This window comes from Globicephala melas, chromosome 17 (assembly GCF_963455315.2).
Source record: "Globicephala melas chromosome 17, mGloMel1.2, whole genome shotgun sequence".
Taxonomy (NCBI): Eukaryota; Metazoa; Chordata; class Mammalia; order Artiodactyla; family Delphinidae; genus Globicephala; species Globicephala melas.
The window spans coordinates 34,530,680-34,557,807 of NC_083330.1; the positions used below are offsets into that span (position 1 = coordinate 34,530,680).

At 35.0% G+C, this 27,128-nt stretch overlaps 1 protein-coding gene across 2 annotated transcripts in view; it reads left to right on the forward strand.

Annotated features, from left to right (window-relative positions):
• Positions 1-27,128, forward strand: part of NECAB1 (N-terminal EF-hand calcium binding protein 1) — a 276,794-nt gene that overhangs the window by 128,154 nt on the left and 121,512 nt on the right. For both annotated transcript variants that reach the window (XM_060287190.1, XM_030862858.2), the window contains exon 4: positions 13,155-13,180. In XM_060287190.1, coding sequence (XP_060143173.1) covers positions 13,155-13,180 — 26 coding nt within the window. The remainder of the gene's footprint in view (positions 1-13,154; positions 13,181-27,128) is intronic.

Here is a 27,128-nt window from a genome sequence, read left to right on the forward strand (position 1 = left end):
GAAAGATATAAAGTCTAAAGAGTATCTCATGCATTTATCCTCTTTCCCTTGTCATAATATCATAATATTACCTGGAAATAGAAAGACCTAGTCCTTCAAAATGGTGTCATTCTCTCCTAATAATAGGTAATCAGTTCTATATGGTTAAGGGTAAAGGAAATGCTGGCACATGGTAAATGACTAAAAATCCTTCACCCCTTTGGTATGCTAAAGCATAATTATCTAAGTGTCCCTTGGAATGAGAGCTACCACTTTGGGGGATACTAGTTATGTGCCAGGCAAGGGGCTAAAGGCATTATATATATTAGGTTATTCAATCTTCACAAATAATCCATTGAGAAAGGTATAATTATTTCTATCCCTAATTTATACATGAGGGAACTCTAGCTTAGAAATCTAAGCAACTTATTTAAGTTCAGTAGCACATCTAGTCAACGGTGGATCCAAGCAAAAACTCACGTCTCCCGATTCTCTGCTGCTACAAGATACAGCCTCACAGTACAGATTTAAACCCAGGTTTCAAACATGAGACTATATATTGAGAATGGGATGTCATCTGATAGCAATGAATTGGAGAGGAAATTGCCTGGACTTAGGAGGAGTAGTTAGAGATGAGCGCACTGATGTGGGACTTCTTTATATGTAAAATTACCTTTCAGTTAGTTTGGAGGTAGCCTGTCTTAACAGTTATACTCATTGGGTAGGGCTTTTATAAATAAATTACGGTACGTTCATTTGGTAGAAAACCCCTATAGTAAAATAGTGAGACAACACTATATATAATGAGACAACACTATATGTATGGATAAGAAAGGTGTCCAAGATACATTGTCATTAAATCAGCAACATATAGAATAACCTGTACAGTGTGCTACTTTTTGATTAAAAAAGAAAAATATATATGCATGAGTTTGTTAGTTAATATAAGAATATTCTTGGAAAGATACACGTGAAACTGGAAATAATATATGCCCTACCAGAAGTGAGCTGTGTGGCTAGGAGTTGAGGTAGGAGGAAGACAGACTTTTCACTGGAGATGCCATTTTACCTTTTGAATGTTATGTCTTGTATGTATAATTATTACCTGCCTAAACAAACAAGGACACTGTCTGCATGATGACAAAGACAAAGTTCTCAATGGCAACAGGGATATTTGAAATAAGCTTGCAAAATTGAGTTTTAGAAATCTTAGTAGAATGAGATATTTTATGAGGCAAACCAGTGAAACAGGTTCATGTACTGGTCCTGAAGGGGGATAAGCAGGCCATTGAGGGAATATATTGCTCAGCACATGTATGCAGACTTTTATATGTGATTATGTTTAAATTTGTATGGATTTTCTTTGAGTCTGATTTTTTTTAAATATAGGATCACTACCCAGCCATATTTTTGAATGGTTAAATTAATCAGTGGAATGGAAGAGATTATATTGGATATAGGTGATATAAAATGTATGCAAAGTCCAAAATGTTTCCACAAAGTATTTATTTTCCCTCCCCTAACTCACATACAAAATTCAGAACATCATATAATTGCTAATAGTACCTCAGAATGTTGGAATAGATCCCATGTGTCTTGGTTCCACATAATAACCTCCCTCTTTTTTCACTTATAATTAACATTTTGCTTAATTTTTGTAATTTCTGCTCTTTCCAATAACATAAATATATATAAACTCCAAAACAATTGATTTTCCCCTCATGTCCATATCAAGCACTTGAATGGATTTTGATGAAAACACAATATTGATTTTAAGAAAAAAAAAAGAAAAAAGGGAAGAATTCATTTTTCACTAATAAAGCTTTCTCCACTGTATTGAACAATTTTCTGGAATGTTTCTTCTTGCCTTTCTTATACTGCCTGTCTGATGACAGAGACTGAATTCTCAAAGCAAAGTGATATTTGAAATAAGCCCTCAAGATTGAATTTTAGAAATATTAGTAGAAAGATCAAGGATTTTATGAGGCATGCTAGGTTCAGAATTATGCTTAACAATGCATTTCATTGCATAAAAAGAAAGGTATAAACATGCTCCAAACCCATCATTTTTCCTACTCTCCAAAGTAACCATTTTATTTCTCTGAATTTTTCTTTTCATTTTTTGAAAAGATTGAAACATTGCTAGTCATATCAAACTTTCTTGAATTTGGACAATTTCCCAATGCTTTTTGTATATTTACAAAAAAGGGTGTGCAAGTTTTCTAAGAAATAGTTTATTTGATTTGAGAGAAAGTGTTAAAGGTAGAGTATTGAGAGGGAAGTACTGACTACCAAAATCACCTTGGCAACTTCTTTAAAGAGATTCCTAAGTCACACCTTGAACTTTAAGGGGTTGGCCTGGAAATCTGCATTTTAAAAATTCTTCATGTGGTCCAAATGCTTAGCCAGATTTAGAAAACTCTAAACTAGAAAATAGACATGGTTGTGAACTGATTAGATTTCTGCCATTAAAAAAAGTTTTTTTAGGCTAGGAGAAAGGAATATGCCTTCTCGGCTTTGAGGTTACAGCTGTGCTTCAAACCCCTCCTTCCTGTCTCTGCTTGGCGCCTCTCCATCTGTTACCTCCTCTTTCCACTCAGTGTCTTGGTTCCAGTCTGTAAATATAACTTTCTCCCTTCATTTGAGTCCATCTCCCTAAGTCTCCACAGCCCTACATTATTTCTTCCTTTCATGCCACATTTCTCCAGAGAGTGATTGTTATGCTATGCCTGCATTACCCTGGCTCCAATTTCAGGAAAGGACTGAAACTATTGTTTCAAAAGTTGCCAAAAACAGTAAGTGTAAATTGCAGTGGTTCTTCTTCATACCTTATTGTGCTCTTCTTCAGTATAGTGAACTCCTGGAACTCTCTTCTCCTTGACTTCTGAGATAACAATCTCCCCTGGCCATTCTACTTAGGCTACTTCCCAGTAGATCTTCCACTGAGGATTTGTTTGTTTGTTTGTTTTAATCACAATAGTTCATTTTCCCCCAGTTTTGTAGAGAAATAATTGACACACAACATTGTATTAGTCCAAGATGTATAACATATTGGTTTGATATGTGTATATATTGCAAAATAATTACCATAAGTTTAATTGACATCTATCGCCTCGCATCATTACATTCTTTTTTTCTTGGGTATAATTTCAAATATACAATACAGTATTGTTAACTACAGTCACTGTGCTATATGTTACATCCCCTTAACTTAAATCTTAACTGGAAGTTTTTACCTTTTGACCCCCTTCACCCATTTCCCCCACCCCACACCGCTCACTCTGGCAACCACCAATCTGCTCTCTGTATCTAAGAGTTTGGTTTTTTTTAGATCCCACATATAAGCACGTATTTGTCTTTATCTGACCTATTTCACTTAGCTTAATGCCATCAAAGTTCATCCATGTTTTTGCAAATGGCAGGATTTCTTCTTTTTATAGTTGAATAATATTCATATATATATGTATATATACATACACACACACATCACACTTTATTCATCCTTCTACAGGCACTTAAGGTGTTTCAATATCTTGGCTATTATTAATAATGCTAAATTGAACATGGAGGTGCAGATATCTTTTCAAGATAGTGATTTCATTTCCTTTGGATATATACCCAGAAATAGAATTGCTAGATTATATAGCAGTTCTATTTTTAATTTTTTGAGGAACCTCCATTCTGTTTTCCATAGCGGTTGTACCAGTTTACATTCCTACCAACAGTGCACAAGGATTCCCTTCTCTCCATATCTTCATCGACACTTATTTCTTATTTTTTTGATGACAGCCATGCTGATGGTATGAGGTGATATCTCATTGTGATTTTGACTTGATTTCCCTAATTAGTGAGGTTTAGTACCTTTCATGTGTCTGCTGGCCATATGTGTGTCTTCTGCGGAAAAATGTATAAGTCCTTTGATGACATTTTAAACAGATTTTTTTTCTTTGCTGTTGACTTGTATAAATTCTTCATATATTTTGGATATTAACCCCTTATGTATATACGATTATATACAATATATCATGATACATGATTTACAAATATCTTCTCCCATTGTGTAGATTGACTTTTCATTTGTTCATAGTTTCCTTTGCTGTGCAGAAGCTTTTTAGTTTAATGTAGCTCCATTTTTTTCCTCTTTTTTTCTTTTGTTGTCTTTGCATTTGCATTTTTTAATTTGTCAAATTAAAAAAAATCATTGCCAAGACCAGTGTTTAGGAGTTTACCCCATATGGTTTCTTGCTGGAGTTTTATGGTTTCAGGCTTATATTCCAGTCTTTAATACATTTTGAGTTGATTTTTGTGTATGGTCTAAGATAGTGGTCTGGTTTTGTTCTTCAGCATGCCATTGTCCAGCTTCCCAACATCATTTATTGAAGAGACTGTTGTTTCCCTTTGTATATTCTTAAACTCCTTTATCACAACTTAATTGACCATATGTGCATGGGTTTATTTCTGGGTTCTCTATTCTGTTTCATTGAGCTACATGTCTGTTTTTATAACAATCCCATACTGCTTTGATAACTATAGCTTTGTAATATAGTTTGAAATCAGGAAGTGTGATGCCTCTAACTTCATTCTTTCTCAAGATTATTTTGGCTATTTGGAGTCTTTTGTGGGTCCATACAAATTTTAAAGTTGTTTGCTCTATTTCTGTGAAAAATGCTATTGGAATTTTGATAGGGATTGCACTGCATCTTTTTTTGCCCTTTTTAACATCTTTATTGCAGTATAATTGTTTTACATTGCTGTGTTAGTTTCCGCTGTACAAAAAAGTGAATCACCTATACATATATCCCCATATACTCTCCCTCTTGTATCTTCCTCCCACCCTCTCAATCCCACCTCTCTACGTGGTCAAAAAGCACAACGCTGATCTCCCTGTGCTATGCAGCTGCTTCCTACTAGCTATCTATTTTACATATGGTAATATATATATATATATATATATATATATATATATATATGTCAATGCTGCTCTCTCACTGCTTCCCAGCTTACCCTTTCCCCTCCCAGTGTCCTCAAGACCATTCTCTATGTCTGTGTCTTTATTCCTGTTCTGCCCCTAGGTTCTGGAGAACATTTTTTCTTTAGATTCCATATATATGTATTAGCATGCAGTATTTGTTTTTCTCTTTCTAACTTACTTCACTCTGTATGACAGACTCTAGGTCCATCCACATCACTACAAATAACTCAGTTCCGTTTCTTATTATGGCTGAGTAATATTCCATTGTATAAATGTGCCATATCTTCTTTATCCATTCATCTGTTGATGGGCACTTCGGTTGCTTCCATGTCCTGGCTATTGTAAATAGTGCTGCAATGAACATTGTGGTACATGACTCTTTTACAATTATGGTTTTCTCTGGGTATATGCCCAGTAGTGGGGTTGCTGGGTCATATGGCAGTTCTATTTTTAGTTTTTGAAGGAACTGCCATACTGTTCTCCATAGTAGCTCTATCAATTTACATTCCCACCAACAGTGAAAGAGGGTTCCCTTTTCTCCACACCCTCTCCAGCATTTATTTTTGGTAGATTTTTTGTTGGCGGCCATTCTGACTGGTGTGAGGTAATACCTCATTGCTGTTTTGATTTGCATTCCTCTAATGATTAGTGATGTTGAGCATCCTTTCATGTGTTTGTTGGCAATCTGTATGTCTTCTTTGGAGAAATGTCTGTTTAGGTCTTCTACCCATTTTTGGATTGGGTTGTTTGCTTTTTTGATATTAAGCTGCATGAGCTGCTTGTAAATTTTGGAAATTAATCCTTTGTCATTTGCTTCATTTGCAACTATTTTCTCCCATTCTGAGGATTGTCTTTTGGTCTTGTTTATGGTTTCCTTTGCTGTGCAAAAGCTTGTAAGTTTCATTAGGTCCAATTGGTTTATTTTGGATCTTGCTGTGATTTATGTCATAGAGTGTTCTGCTTATGTTTTCCTCTAAGAGTTTTATAATGTCTGGCCTTACATTTAGCTCTTTAATCCATTTTGAGTTATTTCTGTATATGGTGTTAAGGAGTGTTCTAATTTCATTCTTTCATTCTTGTCCAGTTTTCCCAGCACCACTTATTGAAGAGGCTGTCTTTTCTCCATTGTATATTCTTGCCTACTTTGTCAAAGATAAGTTGACCATATGTGCGTAGGTTTATCTCTGAGCTTTCTATCCTGTTCCATTGATCTATATTTCTGTTTTTGTGCCAGTACCATACTATCTTGATTACTGTAGCTTTGTAGTATAGTCGGAAGTCAGGGAGCCTAATTCCTCCAGCTCCATTTTTCTTTCTCAAGATTGCTTTGGCTGTTCGGGCTCTTTTTTTATATTCATACAAATTGTGAAATTTTTTGTTCTAGTTCTGTGAAAATTTCCATTGGTAGTTTGATAGGGATTGCATTGAATCTGTAGATTGCTTTGGGTAATATAGCCATTTTCACAATGTTGATTCTTCCAATCCAAGAACATGATATATCTCTCTATCTGTTTGTATCATCTTTAATTTCTTTCATCAGTTTCTTATAGTTTTCTGCATACAGGTATTTTGTCTCCTTAGATAGGTTCATTTTAGGTATTTTATCCTTTTTGTTGCAATGGTAAATGGGAGTGTTTCCTTTGCACTGAATCTTTAAATGCTTTATGTAAACAGCTAAATAAGGTAATGTTTGAGGTGACAAACACTTTAGTACTTTAATAGTTTTTTATTGTGGAACTACTAGAGACCAGGAGGCAATTGGAGCTCATGCTGGGGACCTAGACATTGGCTGCAGACATTTTTTGGAACCCATTCTACCACAAAGTGCTGGCAAGTGCCCTCTTGGAATCCTCTGTCTAGCTTTTTAGCAATGGGACCTGACCCACTGACAAGTCTGTGAAACCAGTACTAGCAGATCTCAAGAAACAAAAATATCCAGTTGGAGAAACAGCCCCACCTACCAGGAGGCTGGTTGCATTAGGACACACACCAAGACACATAACTAAAATACAAAAATTAAAGAGACACTATTAAAAACAGCAAGGAAAAAGCAACAAGTTACATACAAGGGAACTCCCATAAGTCTATCAATCAGTTCACTTTTGAGGAGGAACACTGCAGGCTGGAAGGGAGTGGCATGATATATTTTAAGTGATGAAAGGGAAAAACCTACAAGAAACTCTATCTGGCCAGGCTTACTCCAGATTTGAAGGAGAGATGAAAATTTTTACAGACAAGCAAATGCAAAAAGAGTTCAGCACCACCAAAACAGTTTTACAGGAAATGTTAAAGGAACTTCTCTAAGTGAAACACAATGGCCAAAACTAGAAATATTAAAAGTATAAAAGGAAAAATCCCATTGTTAAAAGCAAATTACAGTAAAGGTAGTAAATCAACCAGATATAAAGCTAGGAGGAAGGTTAAGAGACATAAGTAGTAAAATCATACCTGTCCACAATAAATCCCTTATCTAAGGGATACAGAAGACAAAAATATGTAAAACATGATGTCAAAAACAGTAAGTGTGATGTGGGGGGGCAGTAAAAATGTATGGTAGTTAAAATATATTTGAAATTAAGAAATCAGCTTCTTAAATGAATCATAGATACATACATACATACATAGATGGCTACATAGAAACCTTACAATAATCACAAACCAAAAATCTATAATAGATACACAAAAAATAGAAAGGAATACAAACATAACCCTAACAATTGTCATTAAATCACCTTGGAAGAATGCAAAAGAAAAAGTAATAAAGAACTGCAAAAACAGACCAAAAACAATTAACAAAACAGCAATAGGTACATACCTATCAATAATTATAAATGTAAATGGATGAAATGTTCCAATCAAAGGACATAGAGAGGCTGAATGGATTCAAAAACAAGACCTATATCTATGCTGCCTATGAGAGACTCACATCAGATTTAAAGACACACAAAGACTGAAAGTGAGGGGATGGGAAAATGTATTCCATGCAAAAGGAAATGAAAAGAAAGCCAGGGTAGCAATATTTATGTAAGAAAAAGTAGACTTTAAAATAATGATTGTAACAAGAGACAAGGAAGGACATTACATATTGATCAAGGGAACAATCAAAGAAGAGGATACAGCAATTATAAATATATATGCACCCAACATGGAAGCACCTAATTACATAGGAAATATCAACAGGCATAAGAAGAGAAACTGACACTAACAAAATGTTAGTAAGAGCCTTTGACACCCTACTTAGATCAATGGACAGATCATTCAGACAGAAAATCAATAAGGAAACATTGGCCTTAAATGACATTTTAGGACAAATGTCCATTTCATCCCCAAACAGCAAAACACACTTTCTTTTCAAGTGCACATGGAACATTCTCCAGGATAGATCACATGCTCAGTCACAAAACAAGTCTCAGTACATTTAAGAAAATTGAGATCATGTCAAGTATATTTTCTGACCACAGCACTCTGAGACTAGAAATCAACTAAAAGAGAAAAACTGCAAAAAACACAAACACGTGGAAGCTAAACAAAATGCCACTAAAGAACCAAAGGTTCACTGAAGAAATCAAAGAAGAAATTTAAAAATACCTGGAGACAAATGACTATGAAAATGTAATAATCCAAAATCTATGAGATGCAACAAAAGGAGTTCTAAGAGGGAAGTTTACAGTGATACAAGCCTGCCTCAGGGAACAAGAAAAATCTTAAATAAGCAACATAATCTGACACCTAAAGGAACTAGAAAAAGAAGAATAAAAGAAACCCAAAGTTAGTAGAAGGAAACAAATCATAAATATCATAAATATCAGATCAGAAAGAAATTAAATAGACTAAAAAAAAAGATAAATGAAACTAAGAGCTGTTCTTTGAAAAGGAAAACAAAATTGATAAACCTTTAACAGTCTCATCAAGAAAAAGAGAGAGAGGGTCTAAATCAATAAAACAGAAATGAAAGAAGAGAAGTTACAGCCAACATCACAGATATACAAAGGATCATAAGATATTAATTACTATGAACAACTGCCAATAAAGTGGACAATTTTGAAGAAAGCTTATGTCTAGAAACATACAATCTCTCAAGAGTGAACGAGGAAGAAATAGACAATATGAGCAGACCAACTACTCTTAATGAAATTGAATCAGTAATAAAAAATACTCCTGACAAACAAAAGTTCAGGCCTCACAGATGAATTATACCAAACATTTAGAGAAGAGTTAACACCTATCTATTGCAAACAATTCCAAACAATTGCAGAGGGAGAAACATTTCCAAACTTATTCTATAGGACCAGCATCACCCTGATGCCAAAACCCAAAAAGATATCACAAAAAAATAAAATTACAGGCCAATATCACTGAAGACCATAAATGTAAAAATCCTCAACGAAAGTTTAGCAAACCAAATTCAACAATACATCTAAAAGTTCATGCACCATGATCAAGTGAGATTTATCCCAGGGATGGATATTATCAATCCATGTGATAAAACATATTAACAGGTTGAAGAATAAAAATCATATGATCATCTAAATAGGTACATAAAAACCTTTTGACAAAATTCCATATTCATTTATGATAAAACTCTCAACAGAGTGGTTATGGAACACACATACCACAACATAATAAAGGACCATATATGACAAGCTCACAAGTAACATCATACTCAATGGTGAAAATCTCTAAGAACAAGATCAAGAACAAGACAAGGATGTCCAATCTTGCCACTTTTATTCAACATAATATTGGAAAACCTAGCCACAGCAATCACACAAGAGAAAGAAATTAAAAAAGATCAAAATTGAAATGGAAGAAGTAAAAAGTCACTGTTTGCAAATGACATGATACTGTACATAGAAAATCCTAAATACACTACCCCAAAACTACTAGAACTAATCGATGAATTTGGTAAAGTGCAGGATACAAAATTAATACATAGAAACCTGTTGCATTTATATACACTAACAATGAACTATCAGAAAGAGAACTTAAGAAAATAATCCCATTCAAAATCATATCAAAAAGAATAAAAAACCTTGAAATAAATTGAACTAAGAGGTAAAAGACCTGTACTTGGAAAACTATAAGACACTGATGAAATAAATTGCTGATGACACAAACAGCTGGAAAGATATACCATGTTTCTGGATTGGAAGAATTAATATTGTTAAAATTATCATACAAATCAGGGCAATCTACAAATTCAATGCAACCTCTATCAAAATACCAATGGCATTTTTCACTGACCTAGAACAAATAATTCTAAAATGGCAAGGAAACGCAAAAGACACTGCACAGCCAAAATAATCTTGAGAAAGAACAAAGCTGGAGGTATCACACGCCCTGATTTGAAACTATACTGCAAAGCTACAGTAATCAAAACAATATGGTACTGGCACAAAAACAGACAAATAGATCAATGGAACAGAATAGAGAGCCCAGAAGTGAAACTACACTTATTTGGTCAAATAATCTATGATAAAGTAGGCAATAATATACAATGGGCAATAGACAGCCTCTTCTATAAATGGTGGTCAGAAAACTGGACAGCTACATGCAAAATAATCAAACTGGACACTCTCTCACTCTGTGCACAAAAATAAATTCGAATGGATTAAATAGTTAAATGTGTGACCTGAAGCCACAAAGCTCCTAGAAGAAAACACAGGCAGTAGGCTCTTTGACATCAACCTTAGTAAGTTTTATCAATCTTTCTCCTCAGGCATGGGAAATAAAAGCAAAAATAAACAAATGAAACTGAAAAGCTTTTGTCCTGTGAAGGAAACTATCAACAAAATTAAAAAGCATTGTACTGAATAGGAAAAGATATTTGCAAATGATATGTCTGATAAGGGCTTAATACCCAAAATAACAAAGAATTCATACAACTCAACATCAAAAGAGCAAACAACCCAATTAATAATGGGCAGAGTATCTGAATAGACACTTTTCCAAAGAAGACATACAGATCACCAACATGTACTTGAAAAATATTCAACATCAAATCATCAGGGTAATGCAAAGCATAACCACAATGAGATATTACCTCACCCCTGTCAGAATGGTTATTATCAAAAATACAATAAATAACATGTATTGGTGAGGATGTGGAGAAAACGGAACCTTCATGCACTGTTTGTGGAAATGTAAACTGGTGTAGCCACTGTAGAATACAGTATGAAGGTTCCTCAAAAAATTAAAAATAGAACTAATTCCACTCCTGAAGAAAACAAAAACACCAATTAGAAAAGATATATGCATGGTCTCTCAGACCCACCCTGGTGTAACATGTGAGGGCACTTACACAAAATATGAATAGCAGGAGGCAGGGGTCAGGGGCCACCTTGGAGGCTGGCCATTAGACTCCAGGGTTTGAATCACTCAATAACATTTGCCTCAGTTTACACATATGTAAAATGGGAGTAATAGTAGTATCTGCTTTTTACGACTAAAATAGCTAATATATTTTAAAAGTTAAGAATGTATTTAAGATATTTATGAGTGAATTATAGGACATCTGTCATTTTCTTTAAATACTCCAGAAAAAAAATTGAGGGAGGAGAATGATGGTGGTTAATAAAACATATATGGCAAAATGTTAAAATGTTGATGATAATGATTTAAAGTGGGCAATACGTACATAAAGTTTTTTTAATGATCTTTAATTTTTAAAAAATAATTATTGATGTATGGTTGATTTACAATGCTGTGTTAATTTCTGCTGTACAGCAAAGTGACTCAGTTATAGATATATATATATATTCTTTTTCAGATTCTTTTCCATTATGGTTTATCACAGGATATTGAATATAGTTTCCTGTACTATACAGGAGGACCTTGTTGTTTATCCATAATGATCTTTTCTTTATTTCTTAAGTTTAAAATTTCCCATAATAAAAAGTTACATAATTTTTTACATAAAATGTTTATAGCAGTACCTGGAACATAGTAAACAGTCAATAAATGCTGGTTATTATTTTTGGAAAAAAGAAAATACATATGCAGCCCTATGTTCATTGCAGCATTATTTACAATAGTTAAGATATGGAAGAAACCTGTCTATTGATAGATGAATTGGTAAAGGATGTGACATATACACATAAATATACATGAATATTAGCCATTAAAAAGGAATAAAGTCTTGCCACTTGAGACAACATGAATGGACCTAGAGAGTATTATCCTAAGTGAAGGAAGCAGACAGAGAAAGACAAATATTGTATGGTTTCACTTATATGTGGAATGTAAGAAACAAAACAAACTAACAAACATAATAAAACAGAAACAGAAACAGATGCAGAGAACAAACTGGTGGTTGCCAGGGGGAGGGAGTGGGGGGAGGAAAGAAATAGGTGGGGGAGATTAGGAGGTATAAACTTACGGTTGCAAAATTAATGAGTCATGTGTATGAAATGTATAGCGTGGGGTATATAATCATTACTTATATAATATCTTTGTATGGTGACAGAACTTAACTGGACTTATAGTGGTGATTATTCTAAATGTATAGAAATACTGAATCACTATGTTGTGTAACAGGAACTAACAGTGTTGTAGGTCAATTATACTCCCAAAACGAACAAACTCATAGAAAGAGAGATCAGTTTTGTGGTTACAGAGGCAGGGTGTTGGGGAAGGGGGAATTGGAGGAAGTCAGTCAAAAAGTACAAACTTTCAGTTACAAGGTATATAAGTACTAGGGATATAATGTACTACATGGTAAATATAATTAACACTGTGTATATTATATATGAAAGTTTTTAAGAGAGTAAATTCTGAGTTCTCATCACAAGGAAAAAAATTTAGTTTCTTTAATTTTGTATCTGTATGAGATGATGGATGTTCACCAAACATATTATGATAATCATGTCCTGATGTATATAAGTGAAATCATTATTCTGTATACCTTAAATTTATACAGCGCTATATGTCAGTTATATCTCAATGAAAATCTAGGAAAATAAATAAATAAAATACATTTTTCCAGAAAAATAACAATTATTTCTTTTAATCTGTTTAAAGACAAAATCTGACAATCATTGCTAATATTTGGTTGACTACTTCAACAGTGTAGAATCTATAAGAGAAAATACCATAACTACATATCATCTATTAATATAACAATACAGATTGGGGAATAACTGTATTTACCTATTTAAAAACTTAAATATTACCAAAATAATAATACTTTTTTTCATCTTTTCAGCAACCTTGACACAGAAGAACTATGTGGTAAGTTTATTTTAAGCCAATCAAACCCATTACTTGCTTTAGAATAAGAAAGAACACTGTCTTACATATTTCTACAAACCCTGAAATTAATGCCATAGATTAGGAGTTCTGGAATAAAGTAAAAGATAGTTGAGATCTCAAGGAATTTATCTTTATCCATGAGTTTTGTTCAAGCATGTATTTCACTGAAGAAAGAGTTGGCCCTTATTAATTTGTTCATAGCAGGAGAATTATAATTAGTACAATAAGTTTCACAAGAATATATTCCACCAGCTTGAATATATTTTTAAAGTGTTGTTTAATACAACTTCATTATTCACTTCAAATATATTGTGCAGAGGCTTTGGTTACTTTTTTGCAAAGCTGATCCCTTGATATGTAAAAACAACTTTGTCCCATACCTTGCCTAAACCATTCTGGAATGTCACTTGCAAAACAAATGATTCAGTGGGGAGAGATGTCTTAACAAATTCCTGATTTAGTGGCCTCTTCATTTACTTTCTTCGTTTTTGTGGGTGGAAACAAAAGTAATAGGCTAGAAATATGAAAAGGCAAATACTTTTGAGATTTATTCTTCGTTCTCAAAAATTTGTCTTCTCTAATAATAGAACTAGATTAAAGACCTATTCTATATTTATTTTGAAAGATTTGACTCTGATTTTCCTGCATAATTTTAGTTAGGGAACTAGTTAAGGGGTTTTAATTCAACAGAATTGCTCTATATCTTTAAACCCAGTGATTGTACTCCTAATTCTGTGTTATAATACTCCCTCTCAGTTCAAGAATATGCATTTTAATTTCCAGAGTGAAGTTTCATTTTTCATTATTTTGTGAATATAAAGTAAACATATTCTAATCAAAATGGATTCTAATTAAAACCAAAGTTTTCAGTGCTAGCAAATGAAATATGTAGACTCACACCCAGCAAAAATACTCCCTTTTATGTGGGAGCGGCAGTGTTTGATTGACATGGAAAATGGATTTCTTGTGCTTTTTAGTAGAAGCCAATTAACAGGTCCAAGTATCTAAAACTTTCATTCTGTTGCTTTTATTTAGTTTATCAGTTTACTAAATTATGGACCTAGAATTCAAAATACTTTAATAAATCCTTTATTAAAATAAAGTATAGATATTTCTTATTTTATTTATGAAAGTAATATTTAACTTTTTTTTTTTTAAATTTAGCAACACAGAATTATATAGGTGTATAAGAGAAAATGTCAAAGGCTCTCACTCCTCTTTCCCCTGATACTGATCTCCACTGCTAACTTCTTGGAATGTATCCTTCCAAACATTTTTACACATGTAATGACATTGATATATATGAGTATGTTTTTTTCCAACAATGTGTATACTATATGATCAACACAAGTGCACACTGTTCTATATCATTTTATTACAAAGGATGCATAGTGTCCCATTTACCTTAAAATTTTTAACCAAATCCCTTTCAGTTGTTTTGGGTTTTCAGGTTGTTTCCAAATTTCCACTGGGACAAACAACACTGAAGTAAATATCCTTGTTTGTATTCTCTTTGCACTCTTATACAAGTAGTTCTGTAAGATAGATTCCCAAAAGTGTAGTTACTTGGTCAAAGATTCTTCCAGTGTGCACGCCCAGCAGCAGTATATAGGCAAGTCAACATTACTCACTTTCCTAAATAGCAGCTTTAGGCCATAACTTATTCCGACCAGTCAATACATAACTTGACTTTAATTAGATAATTGTGTATGAACTTTAGCATTGGGTCTTTGGTTTCCTATTTGTGCCATCTTTAGCTATGATCTAAAATCTATTGGGAGCAAATTTATTACTTTCCTGATCTTACACAGCTTATAACTGTTTTTGTACTCTTACCCAATTTTTTATTAGTGTATAATTGCTTTACAAAGTTGTGTTAGTCTCTGCTGTACAAAGAAGTGAATCAACTATATATATATATATATATATATATATATATATCCCGTCCCTTTTGGACCTCCCTCCCACCCCACCATCCCACTCATCTAGATCATCACAGAGTACCGAGCTGAGCTTCCTGTGCTATGCAGCAGGCTTCCACTAGCTATCTGTTTTACATATGGTAGTGTATATATGTCAGTCCTAATCTCCCAATTCATCCCACCATCCCCTTCCCCCTCTGTGTCCACATGTCCATTCTCTATGTCTGCAATTCTGTTCCTGACATGGAAATAGGTTCTTCTGTACCATTTTTCTAGATTGCACATATATGCATTAATAGAAGATATATGTTTTTCTCTTCCTGACTTACTTCACTCTGTATGACAGACTCTAAGTCCACCCACATCTCTACAAATGACCCAATTTCATTCCTTTTTATGGCTGAGTAATATTCCATTGTATATATGTACCTCATCTTCTCTATCCATTCATTTGTTGTTGAACATTTAGGTTGCTTCCATGTCCTGGCTATTGTAAATATTGCTGCAATGAACATTGGGGTACATGTGTCTTTTGAATTATGGTTTTCTCAGGGTATATGCTCATACTGGGTTATATGCTAGTTCTATTTTTAGTTTTTAAAAGGAACTTCCATACTGTTCTCCACAGTGGCTGTATCAATTTACATTCCCACTAACAGTGCAAGAGGGTTCCCTTTTCTCTACACCATCTCCAGCATTTATTGTTTGTAGATTTATTGATGATGGCCATTCTGACCTGTGTGAGGTGATACCTCATTGTAGTTTTGATTTGCATTTCTCTGAATATTAGTGATGTTGAGTATCTTTTCATGTGCCTCTTGGCCATCTGTATGTCTTCTTTGGAGAAATGTCTGTTTAGGTCTTCTGCCCAGTTTTGGATTGTGTTGTTTGTTTTTTTGATATTGAGCTGCATGAGCTCTTTGTATATTTTGGAGATTAATCCTTTGTCCGTTGCTTCGTTTGCAAATATTTTTTTCCCATTCTGAGAGTTGTCTTTTTGTCTTGTTTATAGTGTCCTTTGCTGTGCAAAAGTTTTTAATTTTCATTAGGGCTCATTTGTTTATTTTTGTTTTTACTTTCATTACTATAGGAAATGGGTCATAAAAGATCTTGCTGTGGTTTATCTCAGGGAATGTTTTCCCTGTGTTTTCCTCTAAGCATTTTATAGTGTCCAGTCCTACATTTAGCTCTTTAATCCATTATGAGTTTCTTGTGTATGGTGTTAAGTAATGTTCTAATTTCATTCTTTCACATGTAGCTGTCCAGTTTTCCCAGCACCACTTATTGAAGAGGCTGTCTTTTCTCCATTGTATATTCTTGCTTCCTTTGTCAAAGATAAGGTGACCACATGTGTATGGGTTTATCTCTGGGCTTTCTATCCTGTTCCATTAATCTGTGTTTCTGTTTTTGTGCCAGTATCATACTATCTTGATTGCTGTAGGTTTGTAGTATAGTCTGAAGTGATGAAGTCTGATTCCTCCAGATGCATTTTTCTTTCTCAAGATTGCTTTGGCTATTCGAGGTCTTTTGTGTTTCCATACAAGTTGTAAAATTTTTTGTTCTAATTCTGTGAAGAATGCCATTCGTAATTTGATAGGTATTGCAGTGAATCTGTAGATTGCTTTGGGTGGTATAGTCATTTTCACATTATTGATTCTTCCAATCAAAGAACATGGCATATTTCTCCATCTGTTTGTGTCATCTTTGATTTCTTGCACCAGTGTTTTATACTTTTCTGCATACAGATCTTTTGCCCCCTTAGGTAGGTTTATTCCTAGCTGTTTTTTTCTTTTTGTTACAATAGTAAATGGGATTGTTTCCTTAATTTCTCCTTCTGATCTTTTGTTGTTAGTGTATAGGAATGTGAGAGATTTCTGCACATTAATTTCATATCCTGCAACTTTACCAAATTCATTGATTAGTTCTCATTGTTTTCTTGTGGCATCTTTAGAATTTTCTATGTATAGTATCATGTCACCTGCAAACAGTGACAGTTTTACTTCTTTTCCATTTTGTATTCCTTTTATTTCTTTTTGTTCTCTGATTTGCATGGACAGGACTTCCAAAACTATGTTGAATAAGAGTGGCGAGAGTGGACATCCTTGTCTTTTTCCTGATCTTAGAGGAAGAGATTTCAGTTTTTCAGCATTGAGAATGATGTTTGCTGTGGGTTTGTCATATATGGCCTTTACTATGTTGAGGTATGTTCCCTCTATGCCCAGTTTCTGGAGAGTTTTTATCATAAATGGGTGTTGAATTTTGTCAAAAGCTTTTTCTGCATCTATTGACATGATCATATGGTTTTCATTCTTTAATTTGTTAATATGGTGTATCATATTGTTTGATTTGCATATATTGAATAATCCTTGCATTCCTGAGATAAATCCCACTTGATCATGGTGTATAATCATTTTAATGTGTTGTTGGATTCTGTTTGCTAGTATTTTGTTCAGGATTTTTGTGTCTATGTTCATCAGTGATATTGATCTGTAATTTTCTTTTTTTTGTGATATCTTTGTCTGGTTTTGGTATCAGGGTGATGGTGGCCTTGTGGAATTTAGAAGTGCGCCTCCCTCTGCAATAGTTTGGAAGAGTTTGAGAAGGAAAGGTGTTAGCTCTTCTCTAAATGTTTGGTAAAATTTGCCTGTGAAGCCATCTGATCCTGGACTCTTGTTTGTTGGAAGATTTTTAATTACAGTTTCAATTTCATTACTTGTGATTGGCCTGTTTATATTTTGTCATTCTTCCTTGTTCAGGCTTGGAAAGTTGTACCTTTCCAAGAATTTGTCCATTTCTTCCATGTTGTGCATTTTATTGGGATATAGTTGCTTTTAGTAGTCTTTTATGATCTTTTGTATTTCTGCTGTGCCCATTGTAATTTCTCCTTTTCATTTCTAATTTTATTGATGTGAGTCCTCTTCCTTTTTTTCTTGATGAGTTTGGCTAAAGGTTTATCATTTTACTTTTTATCTTCTCAAAGAACCAACTTTCAGTCTTAGTGATCTTTACTATTGTTTTCTTTGTCTCTATTTCATTTATTCTTCTCTGATCTTTATGATTTCCTTCCTTCTACTACCATTGAATTTTGGTTGTTCTTCTTTCTCTAGTGGCTTTAGCTGTAAGGTTAGATTGTTTATTTGAGATTTTTCTTGTTTCTTAAGATGAGGTTGAATTTCTATAAACTTCCCTCTTAGAACTTCTTTTGCTGCATCTGATAGGTTTTGGGTCATCACCTTTTCATTGTCATTTGTTTCTATGTATTTTCTTTTGTTTCCTCTTTGATTTCTTCAGTGATCTCTTGGTTATTTAGCAGTGTACTGTTTAGCCTCCTTGTGTTTATGATTTTTACAGGTTTTCCCTGTAATTTATTTCTAACCTCATAGTGTTGTGGTCAGAAAAGATCCTTGATATGATTTCAATTTTCTTAAGTTTTATGAAGGTTGATTTGTTCCCCAAGATGTGATCTATCCTGGAGAATATTCTGTTTGCACTGAGGTGAAAATGTCTTCTGCTGCTTTTTTGTCAAACGTCTATAAATATCAATTAAATCTATCTGGTCTATTGTGTCATTTAAAACTGTGTTTCCCTATTTATTTTCTGTCTGGATGATCTGTCCTTTGGTGTAAGTGGGGTGTTAAAGTCCCCCACTATTATTGTGTTACTGTTAATTTCCTCTTCTATGGCTGTTAGCATTTGCATTATGTATTTAGGTGATGCTATGTTGGGTGCATATTTATAATTGTTATATATTCTTCTTGATCATTATGTAGTGTCCTTATTTGTCTCTTGTAAAATTCTTTATTTTAAAGTCTATTTTCTCTGACATGAAAATTGCTACTCCAACTCTCTTTTGATTTCCGTTTGCATAGAATATCTTTTTCTGTCTCCTCACTTTCAGTCTGTATGTGTCCCTAGGTCTAAAGTGGGTCTCTTGTAGACAGCATATATATGAGTCTTGTTTTGTTTTTGTTTTTGTTTTTTGTGGTACGTGGGCCTCTCACTGTTGTGGCCTATCCCGTTGTGGAGCACAGGCTCCGGACACACAGGCTCAGCAGCCATGGCTCATGGGCCCAGCCGCTTCTCGGCACGTGGGATTTTCCTGGACCAGGGCACGAACCCATGTCCCCTGCATCGGCAGGCAGACTCAACCACTGTGCCACCAGGGAAGCCCTGAGTCTTGTTTTTGTATCCATTCAGCCAGCCTGGGTCTTTTGGTTGGAGCATTTAATCCATTTACATTCAAGGTAACTATTGATATGTATGTTCCTCTTACCATTTTGTTAATTTCTTTGGGTTTGTTTTTGTGGGTCTTTTTCTTCTCTTGTGTTTCCTGCTTAGAGCATTTCCTTTAGCATTTGTCATAAAGCTGGTATCGTGGTGCTGATTCTCTTAGCTTTTGCCCGTCTGTGAAGTTTTTGATTGCTCCTTCGAATGTCCATAAGATCCTTGCTGGGTAGAGTAATCTTGGTTACAGATTTTTCCCTTTCAACACTTTAAATGTGTCCTGCCACTCCTTTTGGCCTGCTGAGATTCTGCTGAAAAATCTGCTGATAACCTTATGGGGATTCCCTTGTATGTTATTTTTTGCTTTTCTTTGCTGCTTTTAATATTTTTTCTTTGAATTTAATTTTTGTTAGTTTGATTAATATGTGTCTTGGTGTGTTTCTCCAAGGGTTTATACTGTTTGAGACTCTCTGCACTTACTTGACTTGAGTGGCTATTTCCTTTCCCATGTTATGTAAGTTTTTGACTATAATCTCTTCAAATATTTTCTCATACCCTTTCTCTTTCTCTTCTTCTGGGACCCCTGTAATTCGAATGTTTGTGCATTTAATATTGTCCCAGAAGTCACTAAGACTGTCTTCAATTCTTTTCATTCTTTTTTCTTAATCTATTCCTCAGCAGTTATTTCCTCCATTCTATCTTTCAGCTAACTTATTTGTTCTTTTGCCTCAGTTATTCTGCTATTGATTCCTTCTAGTGTATTTTTCATTTCAGTTATTGTTTTGCTCATCCCTATTTGTTTGTTCTTTATTTCTTCTAGTTCTTTGTGAAACATTTCTTGTATTTTTTTATCTGTGTCTCCATTCTATTTCTGAGATTTTGGATCACCTTTACTGTCATTACTGTGAATTCTTTTTCAGGTAGGTTGCTTATTTTCTTTTCATTGATTTGGCCTTGTATGTTTTTACCTTGCTCCTTTGTCTGTAACATATTGTTTTGTCATCTCATTTTTTTTTTTTTGAGGCACGTGGGCCTGTCACTGTTGCAGCCTCTCCCATTGCAGAGCACAGGCTCTGGACACGCAGGCTCAGTGGCCATGGTTCACAGGCCTAGCTGCTCCGCGGCATGTGGGATCTTCCCAGACCAGGGCACAAACCCGTGTCCCTGCATCTGCAGGTGGACTCTCAACCATTGCGCCACCAGGGAAGGCCTGTCATCTCATTTTTTTGATGGGTGGGGCTGTATTTCTTCTTACTGGTTGTTTGGACTGAGGCCTTCCTCACTGGAGTTTGCAGGCAGTTGACTAGAGCCAGGTCTTGGTGCTGAGATGAGGACCTCCAGGAGACCTCTCTCCAATTAATATCCCCTGGGGTCTGAGGTTCTCTGTTAGCCCAGCAGCTTGGACTCAGCACTCCCACCAAAGGAGCTCAGGCACTACTCCTGGCTTGCTTATCACTGAATTCCTTAACTGAGATTTGGCACTTTATTTTCACCTTGCAGAGCTATTCTCAGAAGACACATAGAATGTAGTTTCAGACCCTCTTGAGTGGTTCTTTTAAAATCTTGAATATCTTCTGTTCATAAACCGGTGCAGTTGCACTTCTCTCTCTCAGTTGCACTCTTACTCATTTTTATTGAACTATTTTGCAAATCTTCAACTTGGTACGTGAATATTTTAAGATACTTATGGATGGGTGATGAATAATTGCAATGAAAGTTCATATAGCTAGAGTGCTTGATCTGAAAGCATATAGAAAGCTTTATGAGCAAGTTTGAATATATTCAGTAGTCTAAGTTTTCATCTAGTTAGTTTTTGCCTACCAATTACTTTAAAAGTTAGCTAAATTCTGTAAATAAGATTGATAAAACTGAGGAATCTCCCATAAGAATTGTATAAGCCTTATATGCAAGGTTCCTTTAAGTTGCTGTGCCCAAATTCCCCCTAGTCAGACTGTATAGGAGCACCACCTTGCATTGCCAGATCCTGGGCAGTGCCGAGGGACTTGTGCCAGCTGAGTCTGGGTACTAGAAAATCAAATCTCTACTCCAGACTTTTAGAGCTGTGACTACTTGGCACATTTATAAAATCACCTAAAGGAGTTGTAGAACAGTTTGAGTGACACTAATCTATATCCCCTCAAAATAACTCATTCTTAGATTTTTGACTGATGCCTTTATTCACAACATGGGTGTTCTAACTCTCTTTTTTTGTCTTGGTCATCTCAGTTATTTTCTTTCCTATCTAATACAATTCTTGGGAAGTTACAGCAAGGTACACACTGTGGGCCTCATCTAAGCTCATGAAAATGCTTTGTGAGATTAGTTCCCAGTGTGATCTTTGTGGAAGCTAGTTCTCTGGTTCTGACTTGGAATTCTTGGGTCAGATCCAAAAACTCAACAACTTGGAGGACTGAGAGGCAGAATAGAAGAAAACTCTGTAATCTGGTGATGCGACACCACCAATTAAGTACAGTAGTGAAGGAGGAAGGGAGAAACTAACCTTTGGTTAGCATTTCTTTTTCTTGTTTTGGCCACGCAGCTTGTGAGATTTTAGTTCCCTGACCAGGGATTGAACCCATGCCCTCAGCAGTGAAAGTGCAGTCCTAACCACTGGACAACCAGGGAATTCCCTTGTCAGCATTTTAATAGAGAAGATGTTACATTGAACATCCATGAGGAGATAATTTCCTTTCTGACAGATAATTTATTAAATGCATCTGTTTATAACTCTTGCTCTATTTTTTAATTATACTCAATACCCAGACTCTTACTTTTCAGAGCCTCTTCTCTTAAACTGAGGAGAATTGGTTCTCACACATTTCCATATGTGCTATACAGTTCTCTTTTGCTCTTGCCCATGAAACCCTATTGGTTTTCAAATTGGCCCTTGTACACAGAGGGCACAGGGAAACCAAAGAAAGAGGCAGACCACTCCACATTGGTAGGTGGCAGGTTTAGTAGACAAGGGAACTTACCCTTCCATACAAGGTTTACATACAAGGCTTGTCTTAGGCAGGTAGAAAACGAGTAGAGCTCTGCACCCTCCCACCAGAATCTTAAGTTTATATAGAGGTCTTAACTGGATTCAGTCACATACAACAACGTCCAGATTGCTCTCTCAAGGTAGTGTCCTTGAAAATGGCTCCCACTGTGGGAATGTTGGGGAAAGCATACACTCCAAGGACAGGAAAGTGGATGAGGAGCCTCCAATTGCCCAGGTATAACTTGCAGTTCAACCAGTGGTCACGTCCTCTACATTACCTTCTCCAAACCCACATATAGGTTTCAATAAAAGTAGGTCTTTTCTCCTGGAGGTTATCCCAGTTACAAATGACAAGAGTTTGAAAGAGTAAATATTTGTTCTAAATTTTTCTCTGTCTAATGCTAAACACATTTGCCCAGCTCACATTGGTTACATGATTCAAATAAGGAACATGAGTCATAGTAATACGAATAAAACGTTAATTAGTTCAAGCTTAGCCACTTCCAAAGCCACCCCTGACCTTCCCTCCCTGCTTGCCATATTTTGGGGTATAAAGATATACTGCTGAAATTTCAGGCTCCTACCCACTACCACCTCAAAGCTTTGATATGACCTATGGTCCTTTTTCTGTGACTAACTTACTCCTGGCAATTGATTCTACTCTTGTCTCTCCTGATGGTGTATCACCAGTATTCCCCAAACCTTCCATAGTGTGTTCAGATAACACTTTTAATAGAAAAAATTGAGGATGTCGTTCTCCTTTTCAAAATTGCTCCATGGCTCCCCATTGCACGTAGTGGTTCTCAAATCTAATATGCCATATAATCTCCTAGTGAGCCTGTAAAAAAAAAAAAGAAAGAAAGAAAAATGATGAGGCCTGGGCCTCAGCTGAAAGATTCTGATTTAATAGATGAGAACTATCAATAATATTCATTTCTAACAAGTATATCAGGGCAGTGCTTCTCAAACTTCAATGTGCCTATAACTCACCTGGGGGCTTATTAAAATGCAGATTCTGATTCAGTATGCCTGAGGTGGCATTCTAACAAGTTCCCAGATGCTGCTGATGCTGCTGGTCTACAGGCCAAATTTTGAGCAGTGAGGCTCTAGGGAATTCTCTGGAGGATCTGATGAAGATGGTCAGAAACACTGACCTAGACTTCAGGATAAAACTTAGAGCACCTAGCAAGGAATATTTCCAAATATTCAGCTTCCTCTCTCATAACTGATTTGTAGCATCCCGCTTCCGTGCTGTCTCTTCTCCTTAAATATCTCCCAATCCTGTCCCTTATATCCTACCAATGCTGAACAACACATACTCCTACAAACATGAGAAGATATCATCTGCTTCCATGCCTTTGTTTACCCTCCCTCTGATTATCCAGCAGATTACTATTTATCTGTTAATTCAGGCCTTGTTGATGTGTCCTCTGTGAAGCTCTCTCTGACTTACTCCACATGAACTTGGGTGTTCTTTGCTCTGTATTTAAATTGCACACTGTACCTGGCTCTTGAACCATTGTCTTGAACAATGATCATGTGTATGGCAGTTGCTTGTTGGAGTGTTTATTTCCCCTACCTACCTGATTGTAGTCTTCTTAAAATAGAGGCTCTGTCTTTTTATCATTGTATTCCAAGTTCCTAGTATAGCATTTGACACATAGAAGGCACTAAGTGTGTGTGTTAAGTCATGGAATGAGTAAATGAACCCTCATCATGATGAAGTGAAGAGGGAATTATTTCCTTTCATCTATGTTAAATGTCCCTGACTTTTCCACCTAACTTCCCTCTTTGAGTTCATTGGACCCCTACTCGCCCTGGCACATGTCCTGCAGTGTGTAACTTTAAAACAGTTTGAATGACACTGCACTCTACCACCTCAAAATAAACATTACAATTAGATCCACAACTTAAGCTCCTGTTCAGAGCTTGGGTGTTGTAATTCTCTCTTCTCAGTTACTTCCTTTGTAATTGGGGAGTGATTGTTTTTCTCCTAACTACTTTGAATAGGTGAGAAGAACAAATGAAAGGAGGGAAGGAAGGAAGGAAGGCAGGCAGGCTACATAGTCACCTCTGAATCCTCTAATTATTGTCTTCTCATGTGCTTTATCAGCACATGACTGCATAGATTTGATTTCAAATTGGAAAGGCAACTTATGTTCTTTCCAGGGATCTTTACTGATTGAGCCAAATATCTTCTATATGAATTGAAATATTTATTTTATTTATGTTTTAATTGAAGTATAGTTGATTTACAATATTGTGTTAGTTTTAGGTGTACAGCATAGAGATTCAGTATTTTTGCAGATTATATTCCGTTATAGGTTATTAGAAGATAATGGGTATAATTCCCTGTGCTATATATCTTTGTTGCTTATCTATTTTATATAGAGCAGTTTGTATCTGTTAATCCCATAACCCTAATTTGCCCCTCCCTTCTTCTCTCTCCTCTTTGGTAAGCTCAAGTTTGGTTTCTATGTCTGAGACTGTTTCTGTTTTATATATAGATTCCTTTGCATTATTTTTAGATTCATACATAAGTGATATCATATACTATTTTTCTTTCTCTAACTGACTTATTTCACTAAGCATAATGTTCTCTAGGTCCATCCACATTGCTGCAAATGTCAGTATTTCATTCTTTTATATGGCTGAGTAATGTAGTACTGTGTGTATATATATATATATACACACACACACACACACACACACACACACACACACACACACATCTCCTTAAGCCAGTTGTCTGTTAATGGGCATTTGGGTTGCTTCCGTGAATTAGTTATTGGAGACAGTGCTGCCATGAATATTGGGATGCATGCATCTCTTTGAATTAGTGTTTCTGTTTTTTCTGGATGTATATCCAGGAGTGTAATTACTGGATCATATGGTGTTCTATTTTTAGTTTTTTAAGGAACCTCCATACTGTTTTCTATAGTGGCTACACCAATTTACATTCCCACGTGCAGTGTATGATGGTTCTCTTTTCTCCACATCCTCTCTAACATTTGTTATTTGAAGACTTATTGATGATAACCATTCTGACAGGTGTGAGGTGATACCTCCTTGGGGTTTTGATTTGCATTTCTCTAATAATTAGTGATGTTGAGCATCTTTTTATATGTTTTTAACCATCTGTGTGTCTTCTTTGGAGAAATGTCTGTTTAGATATTCTGCCCATTTTTTGATTGGATTGTTTGTTTTTTTGATATTGAGCTTCATGAGCTGTTTGTATATTTTGGATATGAACCCCTTGTCAGTTGCATCATTTGAAAATATTTTCCCCCATTCCATAAGTTGTCTTTATGTTTTGTTCTGGTTTTCTTTGCTATGAAAAAGCTTTTAAGTTTAATTAAGTCCCATTTGTCTATTTTTGCTTTTATTTCTTTTGACTTAGGAAACTGTACCAGGAAAATATTGCTATGATTTATGTCAAAGAATGTTTCGCCTATACTCTCTTCTAGGAATTTTATGGTTTCATGTCTTACATTTAGGTCTTTAAACCATTTTGAGTTTATTTTTGTATGTAGTGTGAAGAAATGTACTAATTTCATTGTTTTACATGTAGTTGTCCAGTTTTCCCAGGACCACTTATTGAAGAGACTGTTTTTCCTTCATTGTATATTCTTGCCTCTTTTTTCATAGATTAATTGGCCACATGTGAGTTTATTTCTGCACTCTCTATTCTGTTACATTGATATATGTCTCTGTTTCTGTACCAATACCACACCATTTTGATTACTATAGCTTTGTAGTATAGTCTGAAGTCTGGGACAGTTATATCTTCAGCTTTGTTCTTTTTTCTCAGGATTGCTTTGTCTTTGGGTGTTTTGTGGTTTCATATAAATTTTAAGGTTATTTGTTGCAGTTCTGTGAAAAATGTCCTGGTTATTTTGATAGGGATTGCATTAAATCTGTAGATTGTTTTGGGTCGTATGGCCATTTTAACAATATTAATTCTTCTAATCTAAGAGCATGGGATATCTTTCCATTTCTTTGAATTATCTTCAATTTCCTTCATCAACTTTTTATAGTTTTCAGAGTATAGGTATTTCACCTCCTTGGTTGAATTTATTCCTAGTGTTTTTTTGATGTGATTATAAATGGAATTTTTTTTTTACTTTATCTTTCTGTTAGTTCACTATTAGTGTATAGAAACAGAACAGATTTCTGTATATTAATTTTTATCCTGCTACCTTGCTGAATTCATTTATTAGTTCTAATAGTTTTTGTGTGGAGGCTTTACGGTTCTTTAGATAGAGTACAATGTCATCTGCAAATAGTGACAGTTTTACCTCTTTCCTTCCAATCTGAATTCCTTTTATTTCTTTTTCCTGTCTGATTGCTGTAGCTAGGACTTGCAATACCATGTTAAATAGAAGCAGTGTGAGTGGGCATCTTTGTCTTTTTCCTAAATTTAGTGGGAAGGCTTTCAAGCTTTCAGCATTGAGTATTATGTTAGCTGTGGGTTTGTCATAAATGGCCTTTATTATGTTGAGACATGTTCCCTCTGTACCTACTTTGATGAGGTACATGAATCATCATGAATGATGTTGAATTTTGTCAGATGCTTTTCCTGTGTCTATAGAGATGATCATGTGGTTTTTGTTTTTCCTTTTGTTAATGTGGTCTATCACACTGATTGATTTATCATTATATAATGCCCTTCTTTGTCTTTTATTATAGCCTTTGTTTTAAAGTCTATTTTTTCTGATATAAGTATTGCTATCCCCACTGTCTTGTCATTTCCATATCTTTTTCCATCCTCTCACTTCAAGTCTCTGTGTATCTTTCT